The 25,826-nt window shown below is 48.3% G+C and overlaps 1 protein-coding gene across 1 annotated transcript; it reads right to left on the minus strand.

The window, feature by feature from the left end:
• Window positions 1-21,119: 21,119 nt before the first annotated feature.
• Window positions 21,120-24,663, minus strand: Chst1 (carbohydrate sulfotransferase 1). Its single transcript, XM_063227817.1, has 3 exons — window positions 24,530-24,663; window positions 24,033-24,141; window positions 21,120-23,238 (listed from the first exon to the last, which is right to left on the minus strand). The coding sequence occupies exon 3, from the start codon at window positions 23,194-23,196 to the stop codon at window positions 21,961-21,963; it is 1,236 nt and encodes a 411-aa protein (XP_063083887.1). The 5' UTR covers window positions 23,197-23,238; window positions 24,033-24,141; window positions 24,530-24,663; the 3' UTR covers window positions 21,120-21,960.
• Between the last annotated feature and the right edge of the window lie 1,163 nt (window positions 24,664-25,826).

Below are 25,826 nucleotides of genomic sequence, written 5' to 3' on the forward strand. Positions count from 1 at the left end.
GTCTCTCTGGCTACTGGATGGAGCTCACCTTCCACACATTGGTCTCAAACCCAAAGCCCAGCTCGTCACTGCTCGGTTGGAACAGGGACTCTAGAAAACAGCCACCTGTTGTAGCAAACAGAAGCCCCCCCTGGTGGGAGAGAGGGTGCCTTGGTAATTTTCTCTAATGACAGTTGTGACGGCAGCTTGATAAATGAGTTTGTTCCGTCTGTCACAAGGATGCTGTTGTCAGCAAAAAAGTAGTGCTTCCCCCAGTCTCCCGGGCAGAGCCCAGCTTCTCCCAACCTCTCCAGAACAGGGCATCCCAGCTCCAACCAAAGAACCCTCTTATGTCATGCTCATGCCAATCACTGTAAAATAACTTCCTTCTCCTGAACTTCTGCTATGCCAAGCAGTTTTTATATACATGCTTCTTTAATGTAAGCACCAGTCCTATACAGTAGGTGTTACTGCTCCTGTAGCACAATACAGAAACTGAGACTTATGGAAGTCAAGAAATCTAAAGTCAGTGGAGAAACTGGGACTTGATCCTGGGGTCTGGAGGACAAGGCAAGTGACCCTACCCTTTGCCCATTCTGCATCACACCTGGAAACTTTACCATACCACTCTTTCACAGCCAGGCCCAGGAATTAGACATACAGTTGTGGTTGGTGGTGGGTGATCCATGTCTTTGTGAGCCCCTTCAGTCACCTGAAGAGCTATTTATGTGCCCCACCAGACAGGACCACCTTTAAGAGCTGAGTCTGCCCCCACTGGGCCTCTACATGGTGCTTTGAGACCTAGGGACATTTGCCATATGTTGTCTTTTAGGGGTTTTTCATTTAGGGAAATTTCCTCTTGACAAACTCTGCCCCCTCCCCAGTCATAGTCCAGAACTCAATTCCCGACTCCCTTGCAGCTATGACATGGCATGAGACCTGGCTCTGCCAATCAAACACTGCTCTGAGAGCCCTGATGCAGAACTGAACCCTATGAGGCCACAGATGCAGGAAATCTATTTTCAAGGCATGACATAGTTGCTTATGAGGTCAACTTCCAATGACAGGAGCAACCATGCTTACAGTAAAGTTGGCTCCCAGTATCCAACTTGATGGCAGCTGCGGCAGTGGCAGTAATTTTCCCTGTGAAGCCAAGTCCTCCATATGGTTCTCCTGGAAGCCTTGTCCTCCCTAGGACTCTTTCCATTATCTCCGATAGGTTAATAAATCCCTTTTCTGCTTCAACTAGCCATAGTGGATTCCAATATTTGCAATTCAGTAGATACTTGGCAAACTCATGTTTACAAATCACCTCTCATACCGGCATCTGAAAAGGAAGCCTCAGTGTGCAACACTCACCCCCAATCCCAGCTTCCCTTTCAGCCCCTCACTAAATCCCCAAGTCCCTCAAGCAGCCTCCAGCAATGCAAGCAGAACACAGCCCAAGGTGCTGTGGTACTTGTCCCTGGGCCTGGCACATGGTTGACCCAAGTAAATAAATGGCTGACTATTATATTTTTAACTCTCCCACATCCCAGGAGCCCCTCATATGCCTTCTGAAATTTGCATCTATTATATTCTTTCCTTGTCCCAGGTGTTATCCAGAGATCCATACAACATTGCCCCATAGAGGTTTCAGAACTTATAACATGAGGGATACCATCAGCATCTTACAGATGAGGAAACTGAGACTAGCAGACATGAAGTTGCTGGTCCACAGGCCTCGCCAGGAAGTGTCAGGGACAAACTGGTGCCCAGCACATTTGACTTCAAATCCTGAACTTCCTAATGCTTTTTTTCTGCTGTACACAGAGAGAGGAACTTCTGGTCTTAGCAAGCTGGATGCTGGCAGAGTAGCCAACTCCCAAACCCTGCTAGAGATTAAAGCATTAATGGCTGGAGCCCCAGCTGTTCTGGTTTACAACAGGAAGACTTAATGCTATTTCACTTTTCTCTTTTAAAAAACAAATGTTAAAGGCTTTCTGGACACCTGTGGTTATTGTCTAAGGCCATACAATGCTCCGGATATTCTCCACTGTTAAATGCTGTTTCACTAACAAATGTCTAAGCAACAACAACTCCATTCTTGCTGGAGAAGCTGGAGCAGGCACCAAGGACTTCTGTTATAGACTGAATGCTTGGGTCTCTCCAAAGTTTCTATGCTGACAATCCCCAAGGTGTCGATATTTGTAGGTGGAACCCTTGAGAGGTAATTAACTCCTGAGGGTGGACCCTCCCAGATGAGATTAGGGCCCTTATAAAAAGGACCCCAGAGAGCTCTCTCACCTTTTCTCTTTCCCATGGAGGCTATAATGAGAAGTAAGCAGTCTACAAGCTGGAAGATAGCCCTCACCAACCATGCTGCATCCTGATCTTGGACTTCCAGCCTCCCGAACTGTGAGAAATGAATTTCTATTGTTTATAAACGACTCAGTTCATGGCATTTTGCTATAGTAGCCCAAGCTCCCTCCCCCAGTCTTCTCCTAGCACTTCCTTAGCTGCCAAGGAGGGACTACTGGCAGGTGCCTGACTGTCCGGGGACCACAGGGAAGTCTTCACTTGCAATGAGAGGGTGACAGTCCCCAGATACCAGAAGGGCCGCAAGAGGTAAGGTCAGACCAGAGCTGGACTCTTCTCTACAGTACGCAGAACCCACCCCCAAACCTGTGTTGGGGGCTCTGATGAGGGACAGTTTGAAGAGGGGCTGAGCTTCAGTGAAGACTTGTCAGTCTGAACCCTGATCCTGCCCCACAGAGACAAAGTAAGAGTTCCTTCTACTGCTGGTCTGAGCTTCAAACTCAGTTTGTAAATTGGAGACCAGTGGGCTTCATGCATTCTCTGTTTTGGTTTGGCTGACAGAGTGCTTAAAATGTTTTAGAAATATTTCCTAGCATCTTAGACTTGGAGCATTTCACAGTGTAGTAGATTTGAAGAGCATGGGCCCCTTTAAGAGTACAAAATGCAAGTCTGTTTAGTCAAATTAAGTATGCATATCTGCCATTGCCAGAAATTCCCTTCTGGATACAGATCTAACAGACACTGCTGGGAAGATCAATAAGGAATTTACACAGATCTCTGTTTGGGGGCTGGTTGGGGGGAATGGGCTTAGCAGCCTCTAGGCCTCCTTGCTGGGGGTGGATGCATGTTGGCTATAGGGATTAGAAGCAACAGCCTGGAGGCACCTGCAGGATGGCTCTTTAAACGCATGAAAGAGAAAAAAAATACAATTAGGTCATTATCATGATACTATTTACATAAATTAAAGTAAATGCATAAAAACAGTTTTAATGATATCATAAAAATAAAAAGAAGCTTCATCCAGTCCATTAGGTATGTATTAAGGAGCCCAGAAGTAGATGAAGAAAATGAGAGAGAAATTTGTTGCATGTCCTTTCGTGGATTGGGGAGGTAAATGCCAATGTCACAGCCTCGGATCCGGAATGACCTTCAAGGGCTCGCGGGCGCCAGGGAGATTTCAGGAGGCTGCGCCAGGTCAGGGAAGAGGGTGAATGGGAGCGCGGGTCTGTGGAGGGTACTGGAGGTGTCCCCCCCCTTTCTCTTGTCCCTTGTCTTCCTGTCAAGAAGGCACCTTTGCTCCCACTTCCTTCCACCATGATGTTTCTGCCTCAACTCAGGCCCAGAAACAAGGGAGCCAACCCACCACGGACTGAAGCCTCCGAACCCGGGAACCAACACGGATCCCTCCTCCTTGAGGTGTTTGTTCTCAGGTATTTGGTCTCAGCCACAGAAAGCTGGCAAACACAATCAGGAGAAGGGTTTTAAGGTCATGCTGAGTTTCCTGAGGTTGACTCTGATAAAGTCTGGAGGTGTGCCATTGAGACGCCAAAGGAGAGGGGACACAGGAGTAAAAGAGGAAGGACCCTCACACGGTCAGTGGTGGCCCCACTATGCAGGACTTAAGTAGCTGTGCTCCTTCATTCATTCCCACACCCAGCCATTACCACAGCTGGCTCTGAGGTTCACACTATGGCAAACAAAAACACCAAAACGTCACCCAGGATTTGGAGGCAGATTTATTTACATCGATGGGCACCGACAAGGAATAAGTTCTTCTAAAATGTCAGGCCCTGATCTCTGGTGGTCTAGGGCTTACATGGAGTTTGCAAACAGGAAGTATGGAGAAGCAGAGTTCTTTGACTGGTTCTTACAATGTGCATCACAGTGACCAGCTGTTTCTAAGAAATAGAAGTAACAGGAACTGTAACAGGAACCGACATAAACTGGAGGTTACCTGGGTAACTAACAGAAACTGAAGTATCCTGGCTGGGGTATAATTTCTGCTACACATATACAGCAAAGCCCTCACAACTGTCCCTTAGGAAGAGCAGAGATCCAACCAGCACAGACCATGTCAGCAAATGTCCATCACTGGGCACACCTCCTCTACCCAGCCTGCAGGGCCCCTGGGAATGGGTCACTGTCCCTGGCCAGGAGAAGCTCACAGCCTCAAAGGTGGCCCAGAGAGCAGGGGACTGGGTGTACCTACAGGGATGTCCCTGGAGGGCACGACATGGAGCTGAGACCTGAGGCCGGGCCAGGCTGCTGAGAGATGGCGGGGCTGAGCTGTGCTCTGCTCATCCCTGAAAAATAACTACATTCTTTTAATGCACAGCTTTACTGCCCTTGGGGTTCCGTGAACTTGTTGAGGAACCTCTGTAATGTCCAGAGTCATGAAGCAAAGCTCCAGCCCTGTCTCTGGCTCGGTTAGAAGCCATTTCAGGGTGGCCCATGTCCAGTGACTGACCAAAGGGGCTGGCAGGACAAAGACCTGCTTCAGATGTCCCCCCAGGAAGCCTGAGCTGTGCTTGGGGCTGTATCCCAGCTCCCCCTTTTCCCTTCTGCTGGGGTTCATGCCTCAGACAGTCTTTCATAAACATCCTACACAGAGAATTATGTTAGAATTAGCTGGGAAAATAGCAAAAATAAAAGCCCCAATATTAATTGTTTTTGGGCTAGTTATTAGTTATTACAAAATATTACAAACTTTAAAACAGACTCAATTCCCCTCCAGCCACAGCATGTAGTAAAAATAGTCAAAGTCTCAATCATCCAACACCGCTGACCATCTGAGAACAAGTTCAAAACCCAAAGCTGAGCACATGCAATTCTCGATGGTAGTTTCATTTTAAGGCTATTTTCTATAACAGAGCCTCTTTGGTAGTTCCTGGTGATTTCATTTATTACATACTTTCACAATAATCAGAATTTTTGATGTGTGTTCTCAAATTTTTCTTTTTTGTTTTATTTTTCCTTTGGGTTATTGCTTTCATAAAGGGTTTGCGTTTGGAGGATGCTTTTTGACTTTTTAGTTATAGAGTCTTGCTATGTAGTTCAGACTGGTGTTGAACTCACTATGTAGCCCAGGATGGCCTCAAACCCTCCTCTCTCAGCCTCTGAAGAACTGGGATTACAGATACGCTCCACCATGCCAGGTTAAGAATATTTATGTAAAGAGCTAAAAGGGTTCATCACTACCTAGAAACCAGGCAGGATTTGGCCATGAAAATTTTTTTTAAAAAAGAAAAAAGAATAACTCAAAATGAAGGGTAAATGTAGCAACATCGGTTGTCATTAACTGAACACCTACTATGTAGCAGGTGCTAGGCTGACATCCTTATACTGAAGCTCACACGTGTCAATAGTCCGAAAGGAGTCTTCAACAGTCCCATCATGGATATACGGCAAGACTGGGCCTCCGTGTGGTGAAATGACATGCCCAAGATCCCACAGGTACGTGGTGGAGGCAAGACTCGAACTCATGTCCCAGATTCCAAGCCTGGACACAGGCCCCATAGCACCCACCAGTCAGGTTCTACTCTGCACCGTGGAGACAGAACTCATGTTGGAGCCACCAGCAGTGCAAAGGATAAAGTGATGTACACTCCCGCAACCCTAGGAGAAAGGGCGGTTGACACAGTTGTGGTCAGCTGGGGCCTTAAGATCAATCTGTTGTTGGGAACCCCAGGTTCTCTGTGACATACAAGACCCAGGTGACCAGGAGTCCCCAGGCCAGGGTGCATGTCTAGCAGGTGTCTCCAGGAGGGCCCACCCCTGGGAGAGTTAACGACACCCACCCCTTGCCTTAATTTTACCCCAGAGAAGAAAAGCAAGCTCTGCTTTGAAGACCACCCTTAAATCAGGTCAGCCTGCTCCTCCCAGCCCCGGGGTTGCCCTAGCAACAGCCAAGGCTGCTGAGAGCTCCCTATTGAAGGGATTCCTCTTAGGATGGAAATGTAACAGGGAGGGGAAGGTGGAGAGGCTGTGGAGGGCCCTCTTACTCTCTCCCTCGGTGGGAGAGGGATCCCAGCTGGTTCAGAGAAGTGACAGAGCCAGACTCCCAGGTCTTTCACACCTTGTGTCAGAGAGAAGGGTGACTTTTCCACAGCAGATCAGAGTGACTGGAGGTCACAAGAGCTTCTATAGGGAGCTGCGTGGGGAAAAAAACTGCATTACATTTTTCTTTCTATAATTTTGATAAGAAAAATAAGTACCAGGAAATAGGGAGCATCATGTGAACTGAATATGTATAAAACTTCCCAATGAAAACTTCTTCAGAAAAATTAATGAAAACCTGAGTTTTCTTCTTTTAACATCAGGGAAATGTGGGAAATGGACATACGAAATCCATGATCGGGGACTTTCACTGATGATCTCTTCCAATTCTTGAAAGCCACTCTCGACAGGAAATTTTTGTTCACACTAGTACATGATAAAGAAAATGCAAGACCATTTTATAGCCATTCAAAACGGTGTAACACTTGAAATTATATAAAAAGAATCCAACAGCTCTTTCTTTCCTCTCTTTGACAAATGTAACGTTGAAATTCCTTGTGATGATGTGAATGGATTGTGAATACAATCTAATGTTTCATACCAAGTATTTCAGAGCACTGGTGAGGTTTTCATTTGCAGAATGTGTGTGTATGGCAGAGACCTTGTCCTGAGGTGAACAGGCCGCTAAGAGGCCTCATTGCCTGCAAGGAGACTGAAGTGGCCAATTTATATAAAGACAGAGTCACCCTGTCACACTTCCCTGCCCCCACCCTCAGTGACACTGGACTTGGCCCTGTGCTTCCAGGACACCTAGCATGGGAGCTGCTCTGGCAGTGCCAGGGCCCCTTGCCCACGATAGGGGGCATAGTGCCCTGCAGCCACCGTAGACACAGATGCAGCTCTGGGTGTTGAGGAGTGGAGAGGCAGGGTCCAGGGAGACCTTTATGAGGTGCCTGGGCCATTGGATTAGTCCCTCCAAGCATTCGAGGGTTAATGGTTATCTCAAGAGTGGGTCTGTTATAAAAGCCTGCTTGGGGTCAGGCTCTTACCATACAATGCCCTGCTCTGCCTTGGGACTCCCCAGTCCTCACCAGCAAGAGGGACCTCACCAGGTGTGGTCGCCCAGCTCTCTCTAACTCCTATTGTTCCTAAACAGCCCAGCAGTGGGTAGTTTGTTAAAGGCCCAGAAAACAGACTCAGGTAGGTGTCTAGGTGGTAAAATGTCTCCCCAGATGTGGCTCCTCGTCACAAAGTCCACAGGGACCGCAGGACATGGTCCACTTTTCTCTCATCCATCCTGTCATTCACTCATTCATTTGCCAACAGTGCCTGAGAACCTGTCACGTTCCAGGTCACGGGAAAAGACACCTCGTGTGTCTTCTGTACTCCTGTTTTTGGTAATGCACAGAATAAGTCTGGATAGACAGAATGAGTCTTCTATGAATAACAACTAAAAGTCTGGAGAAAATAATAAAAAATCTTGTTTTCTTTTCGTTGTTGTTGTGGCTTTTCTGTTTTGTTTTGTTTTCTTTTGTTTTGTTGTGTTTTAGAGGCAGGGTCTTATGATGTAGTTCAGACTGGCCTTAAACTCACTATGTAGCCCAGGTTGGCCACAAACTTGCAGTGATCCTCCTGCCTCAGCCTCCCCAGTGCTGGGATTACAGGTGTGTGCCACTATACCTGGCTTCTAAAAAGTCTTTTTAAAGGTAAGGTGAACTGTCAAGGAACTGGATGATATGGTAGGCAAAACCTGAAGACAAGGTGGGACTCAGAAAGCTAAGGGACAGAAGCAGAAGACGTCTGTCCAGAGGTCATTTACTGAACCCCATGAAACAAAGCTTTGGTTTTCCTGGTGTCTTGGGGCTAAAAGAAAAACTCACAAAATCCAGGATCTTCCCAAGCTGCAGAGTTTGATATGAGTTCTCCAGAAAATATCTAAGACTTCCAAGGGTTCATTCTCAGGTTTAAGAGTAAAGGAAAGTGTTGAAAAGCCTCTCCTTATAGGAACTGCAACAAAAATTGATTATCTTAAAACCAAGCACTAAGGAGAGAATGGAAAAAGCAGCTACTGAGAATTTGAAAACATCCTTTACACAAGGTGTAACCTGAATTCACCCCCTCTGGGAGGTCCAAAAATCCAAGTTTAGAGTGGTTATTGCCAGGAACCCTAGTAGCCTGCAGAAGGAAAAGGAAATGCTCTTTGGGAAACAGCCCAGCAATTCTATTCCTCTTACATTTCTGTAAGTAGAAATCCAGAAGAAATGAGCTGCCCACAGTACAGCATACACACACCAGAAGAAAAACACAAACGCAGAAGAAAACAAGTCATCGCGAATGTGTAACGACAGAAATAAATGGCTGCACGACAGGCATGCAAGGGCTTCAGGAGTTATCAAATAAATTATAAAATAATTATGTATGCTGGTTTTAAAGAAATAAAAATAAGTTTGGAAATATATGCAGGGAATGCAAAATAGTAAAGAATAACTAAACAGACTTGAAAAAGAACTTCTAGAAATGAAAAGTATTAGAGCCAAAATGAAATACTGAGTGAGCATATTTAACTAGAAATTAGAAACAGCTAAAAAGAGAATAGATGAAATAGAAGATAGTAGAAATGCAATGTTCAGAATTGAGCAGAAAAAGACAAGAAGGTAGACAAATTCAAAGACAAAAAAATTAAAGGAGAAGCTGTAATAAATGTCTAGTTATAATTCCTGGAGGAAAAGTACAAAAGAACAACACAGAGACCGTATTTTAAAAACTAATAACTGAAAAATGCAGGCCTAATAAATAACACCAACTCTCGGATTCCAAAGCCTACTGAACTCCAACAGATTTCCAAGAAATCAAGTGGTGTTTACATCTGCTCAAAACTTTACTGCGTGAAATTATTATAAAATTATTATATAAAGAAGATCTTATGCAAAGCCCTGGGTATGATCCCACCAAAGAGGGAGGGAGCACATGAACGTACAACCCCCGTCCACAACACACTTGTTCCATCATCTTGCAGCTTTCTGAAGCAGCTCTGGAAGTCCTCTGTCATGAGTGTCTTTAGTTGCTCTGTCATGGCTGCCTCAGGTCCTGAACTGGTTTGAGATGTTTCCTTTCCATGATTATTTTGACTCTGAGGAAGAGCCAGAAGTCATGCAGTGCCCAATCTAGTGGATCAGGCAGACAAGGATACGTCCTGATGCTTTTATGAGCCTGCCTTTCTGTTGAATGGCGCTGGCATTGAGCACTAACATTCACCATATTTATCACACCTTATAAAGACACTAACAAAAGAGGATTTCCAGCACTGCTTCAGAATAGAGCAAGAATAGTACTGTAATTGTATTCAAAATGAAGGGGAGTATTTTAAAGAGGATTCATGGCACAATCTTTTACTGTGATACATTTTTAATATGTAAACATTCACTGTATATTTTGATCATTCCGTTGTGGAATTCAAAAGCATGACTTGGGGAATTTCATAAGATAAAAATACAAAAAAATTGTCTCCAGACATTTGATGACACATAGTTCAGACTCTGAGCTCTGACCCAGTGTGACTGTCCCAGCCACCTCTCCAGGCTGTGATTCAGGGCGAGGTAATACAAACAGAGCTTGGTAGTCTCACTCAGTTGAGCAGACAATTGCAGAGCTGAGAGAAAGCAGTGTGGCTAAACTATATGAAATCTCCAGAAAAAAAAGGAAGATTCACAGACAGGAATCCAGTGAGATGTAGAAAGTTCTCCTTGAATATTTGGCTAAATACTAATCTATGTATGCATAAGGTATAATTCTGCAGGGTCAGGAAGAAACTACTAAATCAAGCAATTTCAAGATCTCACAAAGAGGGAAAAAATAGTTCATATTCCCAACATTCAGAATACCAATACCTCATAATACGTAAGATATTAGATACAGCCCTTAAGTGGGTCACAATTTAGAATGGTGCTAAATTACTTCCACCTTGGACCTGCCATCACAAAGCTTTCATCCAAGCTTTAAAGGATCAAAAGAATTTTAGGTAAATTAACTTTGTGCCAGAACAAGATCCCATACTCCATAAAAGGAATCCAACGTAATCCAGCATCCAACAGCCTACAATGCGTAACACCCACATGTCCCTGTGGGTTAACTAATGGCCAATCGGTAACTGAATCAGCATGGCGCTGGGTGTGGAAGGCCCGCCTGAGGATGGTTCCCAGGAGCACGAAAAAAGAACCGGAGGGGAAGATGGTGCACTGTTGATCTTCCAGAGAAGCTTGTCACACAGGAACTCTGCTGTTCTCATTGTCAGAGAAGCCTTGGTCCTGGCTGTCGCTGAGGTTGGCTGCGGTTTTAAGGGGAGCCCAGGTCCTTCCCTTGAGTGTCACTCTCTAGCTCCAGTGCAGATCCCCCAGCCTGCTGGCACAGATTCATCCCGCTGGTGCAGACTTTCTAGCTCCCCCCTGACCTTGGGGCCTTCCCAGTGCAGATCCTTGATACAGACTTGCATGAGGCATTGTCATGGGCTCTAGGCCTCCAGATGGACTCATGGAGGGCACTGCCATGGGCTCCAGCTGGACTCGTGTGGGACACTGCCATGAGATCCAGGCCCTCAGGTGGCTATTTCAGGTCTCTAGTGTGTGGGCAAATCTCCTCACTCTTTTGCACTTGACTCTTCAAGTGAATATTATAAAATAATCCTATAAATTATGTATCTTGTATTAAATCCTTTCCCTTGTAAACCCTATCAGTTTATTGCCTCTTACCTCTAAAGGCAAGCCTCGTGAATCTGGGTCTGTAACATATCTCCTTTGTCATTTAATGCCATGTTAGACTTTGCCTTTAAAAGGTGCCAGGAGGGAGAGGTTATCACTGCAAAGCCATTGCCGAGGCAAAACTCCTCTCTCTGGTTCTGGCTGATGGATCTCCAGGGCTCAGAGGTGTCCAGAAGGCCCACTGGCACTCATCTTCCACAACCCACCAGGTCACTTCCTACAGACCAGCACCGACTAACTGCTCACCACCGCCTCTCCACCGCCTCTCCAGCAGCCTGCCGAGCAGACTCTCTAGGCCAGCTGCGGCCCCTGATCATCCTCAAGGGAATGTTTCTGCTATCTGTCCAAAACTCTTCTGCAGCGGAAGGCTAAAATTTCCTTAGCATCCAAATGTTCTCTAAGGAGTTCCGAATCTATACCCTGAGAAAATAAATTTGGGAAGAGATCCTGTTTCTGTTTTAATTTCTCCCTGTGACTCTCTTTCCCTTTAGCCCTAGAGAATGTAGGGCATCCTGTATTTATCATTCTAATATTCCTATGGTTCTCTTTAATTCCCTCTCAGTATCTAACCATATTCCTAATTAAGAACACTTTGTATTGGCTGGGCGTGGTGTGCACACCTGTAATCCCAGCACTTGGGAAGCTGAGGCAGGAGCATCATCACAAATTCAAGGGCAGCATGGACTACAGAATGAGAGCCTGTCTCAAAAAAAAAAAAAAAAAAAAAAAGAATTCTTTATATTAAATCGTCTTTGTCCAAGTTATGAATGTGGTGCCTTTTTTTTTCTTTGACCTAGTCCTTTACTGATATATCCACCGTCCAACCAAAGTTAGCAGGCATATCTATAAGTGTGTTTTAAATAAGTGTGTGTATGTATATGGCAAGTGTGACTCACAATCAAGAGAAAGAAAAGTTAATATAGACAGAACCACAAATGACAAAAATACTAGAATTAGTCATCAAATATTTTCAGCTTTAGATGTTGTAAATGCTCAAAGATATAAAGGAGAATATGAATGCAATGATGATAACATGAGAAATATAAAGCAAAAAGACCCGAGGACCATATAATGATTAAACTATAAGCTAAAATTAAAAACAAAAACACTGAGTGAGGTTAAAAGCAGATTAGATATTGCAGGAGAACCAAGCAACTAGAAAACAAACATAAACAAGCCAATTTATCACACAGCGAGAGAGAGAAAGAAGAAAAGCTGGAAAGAAATGAACAGAGTGTCAGTAACTCTGCGACAATGTCAGGACAGCTGACACACGAGTGGTCGCCAGTGGAGGATGGTGGCAAAGACAGAAAGCAACACTTTAAGAGAAAAAATGATTGAGATTTTTCCAAGTCTGATAAAAATTATAAGATCATAAATACAAAAGTTTACCGAATTCCAAACAGGATAGAGATATAGAAAAACATATTAAATCAAATTCTCTAAAAAGTGATACAGAGAATCACAGAGTGATCAAAGAAAAAGCTTAAGAGCACTCAGTGAAGAAAAAATACACATGTACAGAGAGAAAAAGATAAGCATTCTGATAGATATTTCATCAAAAACAACATAAGTCAGAAGATACTGAAACAAAAAATCTTTTCAATGTTAAAAGATAAACTCAGCTTGGAATTCTTAATCCAATGAAAACATCTTTCACAAATGAAAGCAAAACAATAGAGCCTCGCAGACAAACAGAATCTGGGAGAATTTACCATCAGTCAACTGCACTCCAAGAAATTTGAAATAAAGCCCTTCATCCAGAAGGAAAGTGACACCATGTGGAAACCTGGACCCGAAGAGATGAACGGAGAGTGCTTGACAGTCAAAAGACACAGCCTGCGGAGGGCTCAACACGGCGGTCTCAAGAGCCTTCTCAGCGGGTGAAGCCAAACATAAGAGACTCAGTCTTATAAGCAGCATTTATTAAAATCCCAGAAAAGGGGAAACTAAAGTACGAGGCAGGGGCTCCGCGTTACCCGGAGCTGAGGATGGAGAAAGGAGATTGTCTGCAAAGGACACAAGAGAATCTGGGGCATGGGCAGAGAGCTCTTTCTCTAGGTGGACTGTGGCAGTGATTTGTAATGCTGCATTTGTCAACACTTATCAAACAGTATTCCTAAAACGAGTGAATTTTATCAAATGCAAATGTCACCACGACTAAGTTGATTATTTCAAAATAAATAAAAGCCCAGGTACTATGAATTTGTTTTCAAAATGCACTGCAACAGTATAGAAATGTAAAAGAAGATGAATTCAATTAAACGTATTAAAGTATTATGCTTTTCAAGAGAAAGGCAAAGATACTAACTTTAGGCTTGGATAAACTGGGAATTTAAAATCTCTGTGACTCCCATGTAAGAAATAGAAAAAAATCTATAATATTTGAGTTAGTGGGTGCAAGAAAAATACTAGAAAAGACATACTGGATGGGAGAGAGAGTTATAAAGCACATAATGGATAAGCTAAATAGGCATACAAAGCAAGATCATTGCCCTAAATTCAAATACATTAGAAATTGCAAGACAGGTAGGAAGACCAAAAAAAGCACAATAATAAATCATGCAAATTTTAACCCAAGATGGCTGGTGTTGCCATGTCGCCATTAGACAAAACAGACTTTAGGGCAAAAGCATACTACGGTGGGTTAGTCAGTTTTCTGTCACTATAACAAACACTTGAGATAATCATCTTATAAAGAGGAAAGGTTCACTCTGGCTCACAGTTTCTGGTTGAAGTCCAAGATCAGTTGGCCCCTTTGTTTTAGTGACACATTATTTCAGGACTGCGTAGTGAAGCAAAGTGTCTCTCCTTGTGGTCAGAGTAAAAAGAGGGATAGGAAGAGATGGGGGCCCCACAAACCCTCAATGGCATCCCCAATGACCTAAAGTCCTCCCACTTAGCTTCGTATTTTAAAGTTTCACTGTGTCTCATTAACACCAGCCCAGGGACAAATTTTCAAACACGTGGGCTTTTGAGTGACACCCAAGATCCAAACTATAGCATATGGTAAGCAAGAACACTTCATAATGTAAAAGGTTCTGTTCACAAGAAAAGCATAACAGCTTTAGATTTGTACACACCTAAAAATACAGTCTCAAACTTATGAAGTGAAAAAATGACAGAACTACATAGGGAAATAGAGAAATTCATGATCACAGTGTGAAATTTTTAACATAGTTTCTTAGTAATTAAAGGGAAAAATGATTTTTGTTTTAATTTGTTTTGTGTTTTGTTTTGAGGTATTGGGGATGGAGCCGAGGTGTGCTCTACCACTGAGCTACACCCCTAAAACTTTTTAGTTTTCATTTTGAGACAGTGTCTCACTAAATCGCTCAAGATGATCTTGAACTTGTGATCCTCCTTCCTCAGTCTCCAGAGTAGCTGAGATGACAGCCACGCGCCTGTCAGGGTTTTTTTAAGTCAGGAAAGGTATTCGGTGAATACGTTTAACCTGACCGGGTGTTTACAGGTAGCCTGCTACATCCAATGACTGTAGAAAGCAAGATCTTTTCGGTTCTGGTTCCCAGACTACAGCTGGAACACAGAGGCTCTGGGAAGACCCTGATCCACCCAGGAAGAGCGGTGGAGCAAGACCTCCTGCCCCCTAAATCACTGATTTTCTATTCTTCCTGGATGTTTCTGAATGTCTCCCACACGCAGCCCTTTGTGCAAAGACTCCAGTCTCCGGGGCCAGCCAGCTTCCCATTGCCAAGCCAAGGCCAAGGTGACTGAGGCCATGGTGTGGCCCAGAAAGGAAGGAAGGAAGGAAGGAAGGCGAAAGCAGTGCAGGAGGAAGCCGTGGTGGCCTGTGGACTGGGGTGGGTGTCACAGGAGCCCCAACAGATGGGAGTGGCCTGCGAGCCATGCCACGCCCAGTCCCGGAAGCTGCAAGAGCCAAGTTTAAGACAGCTCTGAACCTCTCATTCCTGGGCCACAGAGAGGAGGACGACACGGGTGCCAGGTCCCATGCTAAAATCAGGTCTTTGTGAATGGAGAAGCAGCGGGGCGGAGTGTGTCAAGGGGACAGAAAGGTCAAGCCCATTCAACCTGGCAGCAGGCTCAGCAGCTGATGCAGGGTCACCCCAGGCCACGTCTCACGGGGCTGTGGTCAGAGGAAGATGGGTTAACTCAGCTCACTTCTGCCCTGAGGATCGTGCCCCCAGGTGTGCCTGGAGCCCAGCTTGTCCCCATGCCTAGTGATCATTCTGCCAGTGTCCCTGGCTGAATTTCTTCCTGGTTGGCCTTCACTAACAAAGGGACATCACTGACTGCTGTGCCAATTGATTCAAGTGTGACACTACTCATGGACAGCTGTTCAAGCCAGAACTCCTAAAACCCACGTGCAGCAAGCGTTCAGAGAGCTGCTGTCATACTGCGGGCACTGCAGGCAGGGTGGTGGGGATGATGGTGGAGGCGGGTGATTAGCAGGGGCTGAGCGCGTGCCTGCCAGCTGCTAGTGCTCTTGAGCCGTCAACTCACCTCATGTAGTCTTTGGAGAGGACCTGAGAGAGTGATGCTCTCTACAGGCGAGGACATGGAAGCTTAAAAAGGTGAAGCGATATGCCTGAGGTCACCCACCAAGTAGAGGCAGAGATGGGACAAGCCTAAAACCTCGCTTTTTATCATGGTAGGTCCCAAGATAGATAAGACCCAAATCACAGGTCAGCAGGAGGTGACAACTCCAAGAAGCAGAATATGCAAGCTCTATGAAGCCTTGGGAATTGTCCCATGTCCCCAGAAGGCTGACTGTAAACCCCCGGGCAGCCAGTCCCTGACTTGGGAGTGAAACTCTCAGCTGCATGCAGCCACAGACACAAAAGTCACCACGTGGACCACGCAGCCTCTGACTGCAGCTGGACTCCCTGGTGGGCCCCAGGCTGCTATTCACCTGCAAAGGCTCGTTCCAGCCCCCGGAAGCTCACATTTGTGTGTGTGAAGGCATTTCCCCCCACAGCTGGACCGTACCAGCCAGGAAAGGCCTTCCTGCTTGGGAGAGGTCCTGCCCCAGCACACTGTGTTCCTGCAGAGGGGATGAGAAGAAAGGCCAACCTTGCTCCGGACAATGCCCTCTGCAATGGAAGGAAGTGGGGCCCGTGAGCTCTCAGATCTCAGGGAAGTGCGGCTGCGAGGCCACCGGCTGCTGCTGGCGAGGAGAGAAATAGGGTGAGCAGGTGGGAACACACAAACAGGAAGTCTGTGATGCAAAGAAGACAGGACATGGCCCCAGAGCACAGCTGAGAGCAGCCCACGGTCTGGGGACGAGACCGGAAGTCACTCCTGCCTACATGATGCTGTGACCCCACTAGAAAGAGGGGCCTCCAGGGCTGCAGGAAGCAGCGCAGGACGGGGTGACTAACAGGAAGGAGGTACACTTTGTAAACTATAAATCCTGGACAGGTGTTCATTCCCTGTCATTCTCCTGCAGAATGTCAGTCTTGAAGACTGTGACAAGTGGCCAGGCAGGTGACCAAGGCCTCAAAACAGGGAAACAGGAGCACCAGTGTGAGTGCTTGAGCTACAGCTCAGCAGGGTGCGCACTCTTGGGTCAAAGCTCAGGCCGGCTTCCTGTACCACATCAGAGACAGCCTGCAAGGCCCTTAGCTGCCCCCCTCACCCAGGTCTGCCAGAGGTACTTGCTGCTCACCGTGAAGTCTGGGGCAGGCAAGCTCTTCTACCTGACAGAGATACCTCCTTTCTTTGTTCTTCTGGTCAGTCAACCAGTGTTTATTGGACACTTATTGTGTGCCAGGTCCTGCTGTAAAAAGTGTGGTTACACTGCGGTACACACAATAAAGGAGGTGCACATAGTGTCAGGATATGGATATACTATCAGCTCTCTAAGGGGCCATGATTAGGGTAACTGAACTAGTCTGATAAAACCAAGAAAGTGTTGACAGTTAGGTTGAGATTTAAAGAATCGATTTACTAACTAAAGAGGGAAATAGGAACAACCCAGCACAAGGGACCTTCTGTAAAAAGACCTGCTGCAGGACAGAAAATGACATGTGTATTAGTTAGATTTTGCTGTGTAACAAGTCACTCCAAAATTTCCAGAGTCTCACATATACTAGGCAAATGCTGTACACTGAGCTACATTTCCCGCACCCTTTATTTAGGGCAGGGTCTCACTAAGTTGTCCAAACTGGCCTTGAACTTGGAATCCTCCTGCCTCAATTTCCCATGCAAATGAGATTACAGAATAGCACCACCACACCCAACAACAACCATGTTTTAAGCACTGTGTTGAAGTTCAGAAATTTGGCTGGGCTCAACCAGGGTGCTCCAGCCATCCAGGCCGTGCTGTGAGTGATCATTGGCTGGAGCTCCTGGGTTCTTTACTAGCAAGCTACCCTGGGCTTCCTCCACCTGGAGTTTGAATCTTCCAAGGCACAGTGTTTGTACCTCTGTACTTGCTCTTAATGCTGAAAGTAAGGGCCCTGGATAAGCCCACAGTAAGTCTGAGGACACCAGCCAGAGGTGTGGGTCTTAATTACTTCCCTCATTTCTTGAACCAAATACTCAACACCAACACCGTAAGGCAGGAAAATGTGTTCTGACTCAGTCTGTAGAGGTTTCATACTCCGCTGACTCCAAGGCAGGGCAACATGGAAGAGGAGCCTGGCAGAGGCGGCTGCTCAGAGCATGCTGACAGGATCAGAGTGCATAAAAGGAGGAACCAGAAAAGGAGGTAGACCCTTCCAGGTCACGACCCCACTGGTCCACCTCTTCTAACCAGGCCCCACCTCCTAACAACACAGCTGGCTGCAGTGTCCCCATAATCCTGTCATCTTTGAGTGCATGAGGATTTAGGGGGACATCCAGATGTAACTCACAACGGTATCCTCACAGGGAGGCAGGAGCAACTTGAGGGCTGTCACTGCAAAAACCTCCCCCGGTGCAATCAAGGAATTGGAAAATAAACAGGCATACTAACGAGTAAAGGGGGAAGGGAAGCTGAGAAGATGATAGACAGGAGCCAGCACATGTGGGCTGCAAACACTATAAGAGTTTTATCATACCCTAAAAGCAGGGAAATGCTCTGGGTGTTGGTCTGTCCAGTGGATTTAGTAACTAAAATGAATTCCTTGCAAGTTAAACTTCCTTGGTGAACGGCAACATTTCCCGGCTTGACAAGCTAAGGATGAGATTTGGGGCCTGGTCCAGACCACGCATCCCTTCCTGCAGCCTGAGCAGAAGCCAGCACCCCACTTCCAGCTCCGTGCCCCTGCCCTGTCTCCCACCGCTGGGAAAGCCTTTCTCATGCTCCTCCATGGGGCCAGCCCAAGCTCAGTGAAGGAACCGCTGCCTTGACTTCTCTAAGTCCAAAGCAGAAACACACATGATGAGATCTCACAGCCTAGGGAACAAGCCTGTAGCTACTTCTAGGAGCCTTGTGATTTCTACGACCAACTCCTTGGGTTACCCATGCTGTGCTAACTTTTCGCCTGTTTGTTTCTAATAGACCATGATTCTTGAAGTCCGCATCACCTAGTGTCTGCCCAGAAAGTCAGAAATACTTGAATGAATAAATGAATATATCTATTGCCATTCAGACATTTCTTCTGAAGCCTCTGCCAGCCTCCTAAAAGTCTTCTGCGGTTGAAAGGAAAATTTCTTTTTCCAAAAAGCCCACCATCTCCACTGTTTCCCAGTTTCAACATGAAGCCACCTATTCTGTAGAGAGCAGTCTCTGGTTCAGGACAATCCAAGCAGGGTGGTCAGAGAATGAAGAAAGGGGAGCACCTGAGGAGACAAGTGCCACCTCATTCAGTATATCATGGCTAGGACCAGCCAACTGGATGACTTGCTCACCCCAGGCTGCAAAAGAAGCTCTGATGAGCCAGAGGTAGAGAAAATCTTCCACCTCCCCTTTGCAGAAGAGAAACTGAAATCCCAAGATCAACTTTGGCCTCATCAGCCGCTTTATCAGTTTTGGCCACACAGATAAAAAACTACATTTCCCAGACTCCCTTGCAGACACGTATGGCCACATGACTAGGTTTTAGCCAATGAGAACAAGTAGAAGTGATGTCTGAACTTTAGAGCTGTGTTTATACATAGCAGGAGGATACTGCCCTTCTCACTTTTCTCCTTCATTGCCTGCCACCCATCTTGGGCCATCGATCCAAGGACACCTTAGGAAGGTACATCAGCAACAACGTGGAAAGAGCCAGTGCTCCTGATATCTGACAGCCACTATACCAGACCTGCATAGCTCACGTCTGTTGAGAATAAAAGAAAATGTTCTAGTTTACAACTTCATGCCCATTAGGATGGCTATCGAAAAGAAAAAGGAACAGAAGGAGAATGGGTATGTGTTGAAAAAAGTGTGGAGAAACTGGAGTCCTTATGTGCTGTTGACAGGAATGTAAAATGCTAAGTATGATGATCAATCTAATGTCTACTTGACTGTCTTGAGCAATGTCTAGATTAGCGAAGCACATTTCTGGGTGAGTTGGGGTCACCATGGGAAGGGTGTGATGACCTTGGAGACTGAGTCTGGCCTCGGACCCCTGCCTCTCAGGCCCTCCCCCATTCTCTGCTTCCCGGATACCATTAGCTGAGCACCTTTGCTTCTCTACTCCCTTCCGCCATGTTTCTTCCTGGGAGCCACCAACTACGGCTGAAACCCTGCAATCATAAGGCAGAAGAGACATTTCCTCTAAATTGTGTCAGTACAGTACAGTATGATAGCACCTCAAAATGGAATTGCCATTCCAAACCTGGATATATATACCAAACTGAAAGCAGGATTTTTTTTCACTATTGGGGATTAAACCCAGCATCTTTGCACGGAGCTACATCACCAGCTCTTATTTATATTTTGGAAAAAGGTCTCGCTAAGTTGCTAAGTTGCCCAGGCTGGGCTTGAACTAGGGATTTTCCTATCTCAGCCTTCTAGAGTGCTAGAATTACAGGGAAATACCACCATACCCACTTCAAAGTGGCATCTTAAAGAGATACTTGTACACCCACGTTCACAGCAGTATAATCACAATAGCTAAAATACAGATGCATCCATTGCATCCATTGAGAGGATCCATTGAATGAATAAGCAAAATGCAGTATATTGTTAGAATATGATTCAGCCCTGAAAAGGAAGAAGACCCTGATACATTATAATATGGACGGACCTTGAGGACATAATGCTAAGTGAAATAAGCTAGTTACAAAAAACACAAATAATTCATGATTCCACTTATACAAAATTCTCAGAATCATAGAGACAGAGAGTGCAATGGCTGCCAGCAGCAGAGGAGAGAATGGGGAGTCTCTGCGTCATGGGTGCAGACTTCAGTTTCACCGGTGAAGTTACAGACATGGGTGAGGATGATAACTGCAAATGTTATGAACGTATTTCATGCAGTGCACACTTAGAAATGGTAAAGATGAAAACTCTTGTTGTGTGTATTTTACTTCAGTAAAAAAGAATTGAAAATTCCAAAAGGAAATGACCTCTCTTGATTGGGCTCCTATTAATTAAAGCCTTGGCTCCGGCTCCTGAATCTACATCCTCCCAGCTCGCACAGTACAGCCCAGGGCCTAGTAGCCTCAGGAAGCCCTCCTTCCGGCAGGTCGTCCAGCCCCCAGTCCCTCCCATTGTGCCGGCCAGCTAGCTGTGACCTCCAGCCACCCTCGGGGACAACTGCTTTCTTGCTAACATGATCTGGGGAAGCTGTTTGGATTAGCTGCAGCATTGCCAGTGAGGAGAAGGAAGTAAGCGTGGCACAGCCTCTGCCTGTGTAGACGCCGGTAAACCTGCAGTTCTTGTGAAACACTCCCAGGCCAGCCACTAAGCAGCCGCTGTGCTGAGCCACGGAGCCACCTTCCCTGCCAACCCCACCACCATCACCCACCCTGGCACCAGGCCCCCAGTTAGAGGGCGAACACACCGCACAGGAAAGAAGTGGGGCAGGGCCTCATTAATCTCAAGGACAGAGGGGAAAGAAGACCCCGCTGGGTGTGGAGGGGGATGAGCTCTCTGACAGCCATCACTGCTGTTTAATTCCCACCCCATCTCCCTCTTGCTCTTCTCCCAAGAACCCCAAGAGTCCCCAGAGTCTCAGAATAGCCCACAATCAAACCCACTACTATTGCACACTTTTATTTACAGAAAACACAGGTAAAGCATTTCATTGTTCATTTAGCAAACTGATCCACTCTCTTTTTTTTTTTTTCTTTTTGGCACAAAGAAATTACACAGATGGACCCCAAGGGCAACCAGAAACTCATAATAAGAAGACTCATCCATCATCGCCGGTCCAGGGGCACCCACAAGACTCAGACAGACAGACAGACAGACAGCATCACCACAGACTGGAGAAGGTCAACAAGGCCCACATTCACCTCACAGTTAGAACCTGCTCCCTGACAAGCAAGGTGGCAGGGGGGTGGCATCTCTGCTCTAAGGGAGAAGATGGATGCCAGGGGCAGGAAGCAGGGAGCGGGGAGGGAGAGACCCCTTTCCTATGTCAGTGAGAGGCACCCTTCTCTTCCATCCCCTTCCCCTGCAGAAATAACAAGACAGTACAAAACCACCACGCCCCACACTCCTCTGTCCCAAAAGCTTGGAGGTCAGGGGCCAGGGGTGCCTCTCCCCGCCAGTGCCCATGTGTGTGTGTGAATGTGTGAGCGGGGTGCTTGTAAACATCGTCACGGTCCACCGAGAGACCCAACATCTGCGTGTCTGCACGGGGTGGGGGTGGGGAGGCGACCCCCACTTCTCGAGCCCTCTGCCCCAGGGATTCCCCTCCAAGACGTAGTGCAAATTTCAGACACAAAAAGAGGCAGGAGGGGGGAGGGCAGGCAGGGACAGGGAGGACACAAAGACCAGATGGCATGGGGCAGAGGTGGGGGGGGATAAGGCAACAGTTAGAAATGGTCCATGTCATCAAACTGACCCTGCGCCCCACCCCACCGCACGCCCACGTCACGAGAAGGGGCGGAAGTCCCGCTCCTCCACCAGGCTGATGGAGGGGTTCTTCAGCTCCTCCTCCGACCGGGCCATCTTGTAGCCCAGCTGGGCCAGCACCTGCTGACAGGCATTCTGGGCGAAGGCCACGATGTCATAGGAGAGCCGGAAGCGCCACTTCTCGGCTGTGGCCGCCGAGTTCCGCACGGTGCCATACTTGTGCTTGCCCAGGGTGGGGTCACCCCGTGTGTTGTTCTGGATCCAGCGGGCCACGTGGCCGTCCAGAGGGATCCCTAAGAACCCATAGATCTCCTCGGTCTTCTTCATGGGGTTCCTGGCCAGGTCCTCGTAGCGCACCAGCATGTACTTGCCCTTGAGCCACGGGGGCCGTGTGAGGCCGGTGGACACGGAGTTGGAGAAGTCCTCGCACACCGTGGTCAGCTGTGTCACGTCCAGGTTGTAGGGCTTCCTCCCTGTACCGTACCAGAGTCGCCACAGCCGGTACGTGTCACGGAAGGTCTCGCTGCGGGAAGCCAGAATGCCGCGGGGGTCTCGGACGAGCTGGATGACCTTGAGGTTCAAGCGGGGGTCTTCGACCAGAGCCCGAAGGTCACTCACCTCGGGCACCCGCACTGTTTTGATGGCCACGTGGCTGCGCTCACGACAGGCCTCGGCAGCCATGGTCAAGTTCAGCAGGCCGCACTTGCGCACGCAGTCCCCCTCTTCCAAGACAAGGTCGGGGTTCCCTGGGGGGTCGCACACCGGCCGGGAGCAGAGGACCCTGCTGGCCCCTCGGCGGAAGATCCTGTCAGTGGTGTGGTTGACAGGGGGCGGCTTGATGTAGTTCTCCAAGAAGTAGAGGTCACAGTCATAGAGGCTGCGCAGGAGGTCGCGGCTGGCACCCAGCATGACCCGCCGGTCAGCCGGGCTCTTGCCCTGGGTGAAGCGGGGGATGAGCGTGTTCTGGACGTGGTAGAGGGGCTCAAACAGGTAGAAGACGTCCAGGTGCTGGTTGAAGAGCTGGCCCACGAAGGATGAGCCGCTGCGCGTGGTGGCCAGGATGAGGATGTGGGTCTTCCGAGAGAGGTTATAGGCGAAGGTGGGGCCCTCCTCACACAGCCGCTCGGCCACCCCAGCCTCGGCCAGCCCAGGGCAGGTGTGGAAGGACTTGGCGGTGAAAGTGCGGATGGCCGTGTACTGGATGGCGATGGAGGCCAGGGCCAGGAGGAGGACGGCCTTCCAGGAGCATTGCATGGCTGGCCACCTTCATGGGGCTGCTTCTCCAAGACACGAGGTCTGTGGGCAAAGGGGGCCAATGGTCAGGCAATACCCACAGCATGGGAAACACCCAGCCTCTGCCCAGGGCTCGGCCACGCACCCCTGAGGCCTAAGAAGCTTCAGCACTACACTTTGCAATTCTCTGGGGGACTCCTGGGAACTTCAGGGAGCTGCACAAACTGTACCCCAAGATCGAACATACCAGGTGACAGCAGAGGCCTCCTGGCACAAGCTCCAAGGTCCCTATCAGCCATGCTGTGCAAAAGCTTAACTCCCCCCACTCAGCTCTGCCCCTCACGGGAGCCTCAGGCCACACCCTGTCACTACCTGTCACCATCTGCCACCTCTGCCGACATCTCCCAGGCCCAGTTTTCTCTGTCACAGCAGATGCCTCCTTCTGAACCCAGTCCCTGGCAGAAGCAGAAGCAGAAGCAGTATTTTGTCCAGGCCAACTGGGCCAGGAACAATGGACAGCTGCCTCCAGCTGGTGGGTGTGGGTGACCAGTTACCTCCAGCTGTGGGCCTCTGGGCTCCTGGAATCTCCAACAGGCAGCCAGCCCAAGCACTGGGGATTGCTACCAACTGCCACAGGGCCAGGTGCCTGTAAAGCCCATCTTGGCCTGGGAGATGTGGCTCTGCCCTTAGCCTGTAAGCCCATCCCCATGCAGATGGGGGGTGGAGCAGGACCACGGAGAGCAGAAAGGGAAATGACCTGGATAAGCCAAGCTCCTTGCAGGTACCCTGGGGAGTCAAGCTCAGCTGCCAGCCAGCTGAGAGTGCATTGAGTGGCTCCTAGGGAGCTTGACACCTACCAAAGAGGGGCTGTCCTGGGCTGGACAGTCTGTAGCCACCAGTGTCACCAGACCGAGCCAGCAGTGGTCCAGCAATCTGACCCCGTGCAGCAGCTCCCTGGCCAGCAGCCTGAAGAGACAAGGAGGATCCCGAAGGTGGCGCTGGGCTCCCAGTCACCTCCCACTTTCTCCCCTGTCCCCTGGGTCCCACAGGCCGCCCCCAGGGCCAGACAGTGAAGGACCTGCATGCTCCCCTGGATTGATCACTGTTTCGGGGGCCCCAGCCGACCAACTGCCACCCCTGGTTCCCAAGGTCTGGCCCTGCATTTTGGGTCACACTTCACCTTCTACCTCACCCACCCACCCTGATCCTCCCAATGAGCCTGTGCCCCTCCTCCGGCATGGGGCCCGAAGGCAGAGGCTGGGCAGCTCAAGTGCCCAGCCCAGTGAAAGCCAGCATGGACCCCACCGTTCTCATTTGAAACCAGCGAGACAAGTCTCCGCTTTCAAAAGCCAACCTGTTCAGAGACAGGGATAGAGGGCAGGTGGGGGGCTCAGCCCCAAGCCTCCAGGTCAAAAGCGCAGCTCCAAAGGGACAGCCAGGAAGGGGATCCTCTTTCCACGACCACAAGGCAGAGAGTGGAGCGGCTACCTGAAAAGGAAAGCAGAAGTGGACCAGAGAGCCCTGCTGACCTCGAGGAGCTTTACCAAGCCAGCACCAAGATGGGAGCGATGGCTCTGTCAGCAGCTACTGTGCGCTTCCGAAGTGCCACGCCTCTTCCCTGCATGAGCTGACTGACTTATTCCCCTCAAGATCTCTGCTCAGAAGCCACACCACCCAGAGAGCCATTTGAGCCCATCAGCTGCTGTAACCCCAAAGAGAAAGCTCCCCAGAGCTGGTGCTCTCTGCCACCCCCCTACCCAGGAGATCCCACTTTCTAGGACTTCCCGTTCCTCCAGCTGAACTGGACTTGGACTTCAAACGCGCCTTTGATTCATGGACCCAGCAGGTTCTGAATCTGCACAAGAGAGGCTAGGAATCAGACGGGGTGAGGCACCGGGCTGGAGAACACTGTCTGGTCCATGTGTTCATTCATTCACTGCTGATGGGACGAACACCTGTGCTTTACGGGTGTTCGTCACACACCCTGCTATTTGCTGTGGCTCCTCTGGGTCTGGGCCAGTGGATCTTCATTTCCCAAACCTGCACAGCTGCCTAACCTGGATTCTCCAAGCCCTGGCATCAGGGTTTCTCTACAAACCATAGGAGAGGCCGTCCCTCACTCTCAGATAGAGAAATAAAAGGCTCAACCATCAAAGACTACGGGAATACACATGAGCAGATAAGAGATAACAGGAAGCACAGTCCCTCCAGGTCAGGCTCCAGCCATCACAGACAGTCCCAAGGGAGGAAACACAGCTGGCCCTGGGGAGGGGCACAGGGCCCGGGCTGAGCAGGCAAAGGGCCTGCTGCAGCTCCCGAGCCTGGGCACCCTATTTTAAATGTGAAATGTGACTTGTGATATACACAAATTGGTAGGAGGTCACCAAGAGGCAGTAAACAGAGAAAGGAGCACAGTCTAGATTCACAGAAACCAAAGAAAAACCAAGTCCTCAACCACACCCCAGCTCGCCCAATCTCACCTTCTGGCAGCAGGGGATGTTGCCCCCATGATGGACTGAGGAAAGCCCTCTCTGCTGGGAACCCAGCTCCCCTGCCAAGAGCAGGCTGCTCCTCTGCCCAGGCAGCCAAGACCAGAGGGGGTGAACATCATTCAGGAAGAAAACGGTGGGGAGGGAAGCTGAGGCTCCACT

Source organism: Cavia porcellus, unplaced genomic scaffold (genome assembly GCF_034190915.1).
Source record: "Cavia porcellus strain 051 isolate PalLab524CR breed Dunkin Hartley unplaced genomic scaffold, mCavPor4.1 scaffold_17, whole genome shotgun sequence".
Taxonomy (NCBI): Eukaryota; Metazoa; Chordata; class Mammalia; order Rodentia; family Caviidae; genus Cavia; species Cavia porcellus.

Excerpts from the sequence above, each read along its gene's own strand:
- Chst1 (XM_063227817.1), bottom strand. The coding sequence starts at position 23,196 with ATGCAATGCTCCTGGAAGGCCGTCCTCCTCCTGGCCCTGGCCTCCATC.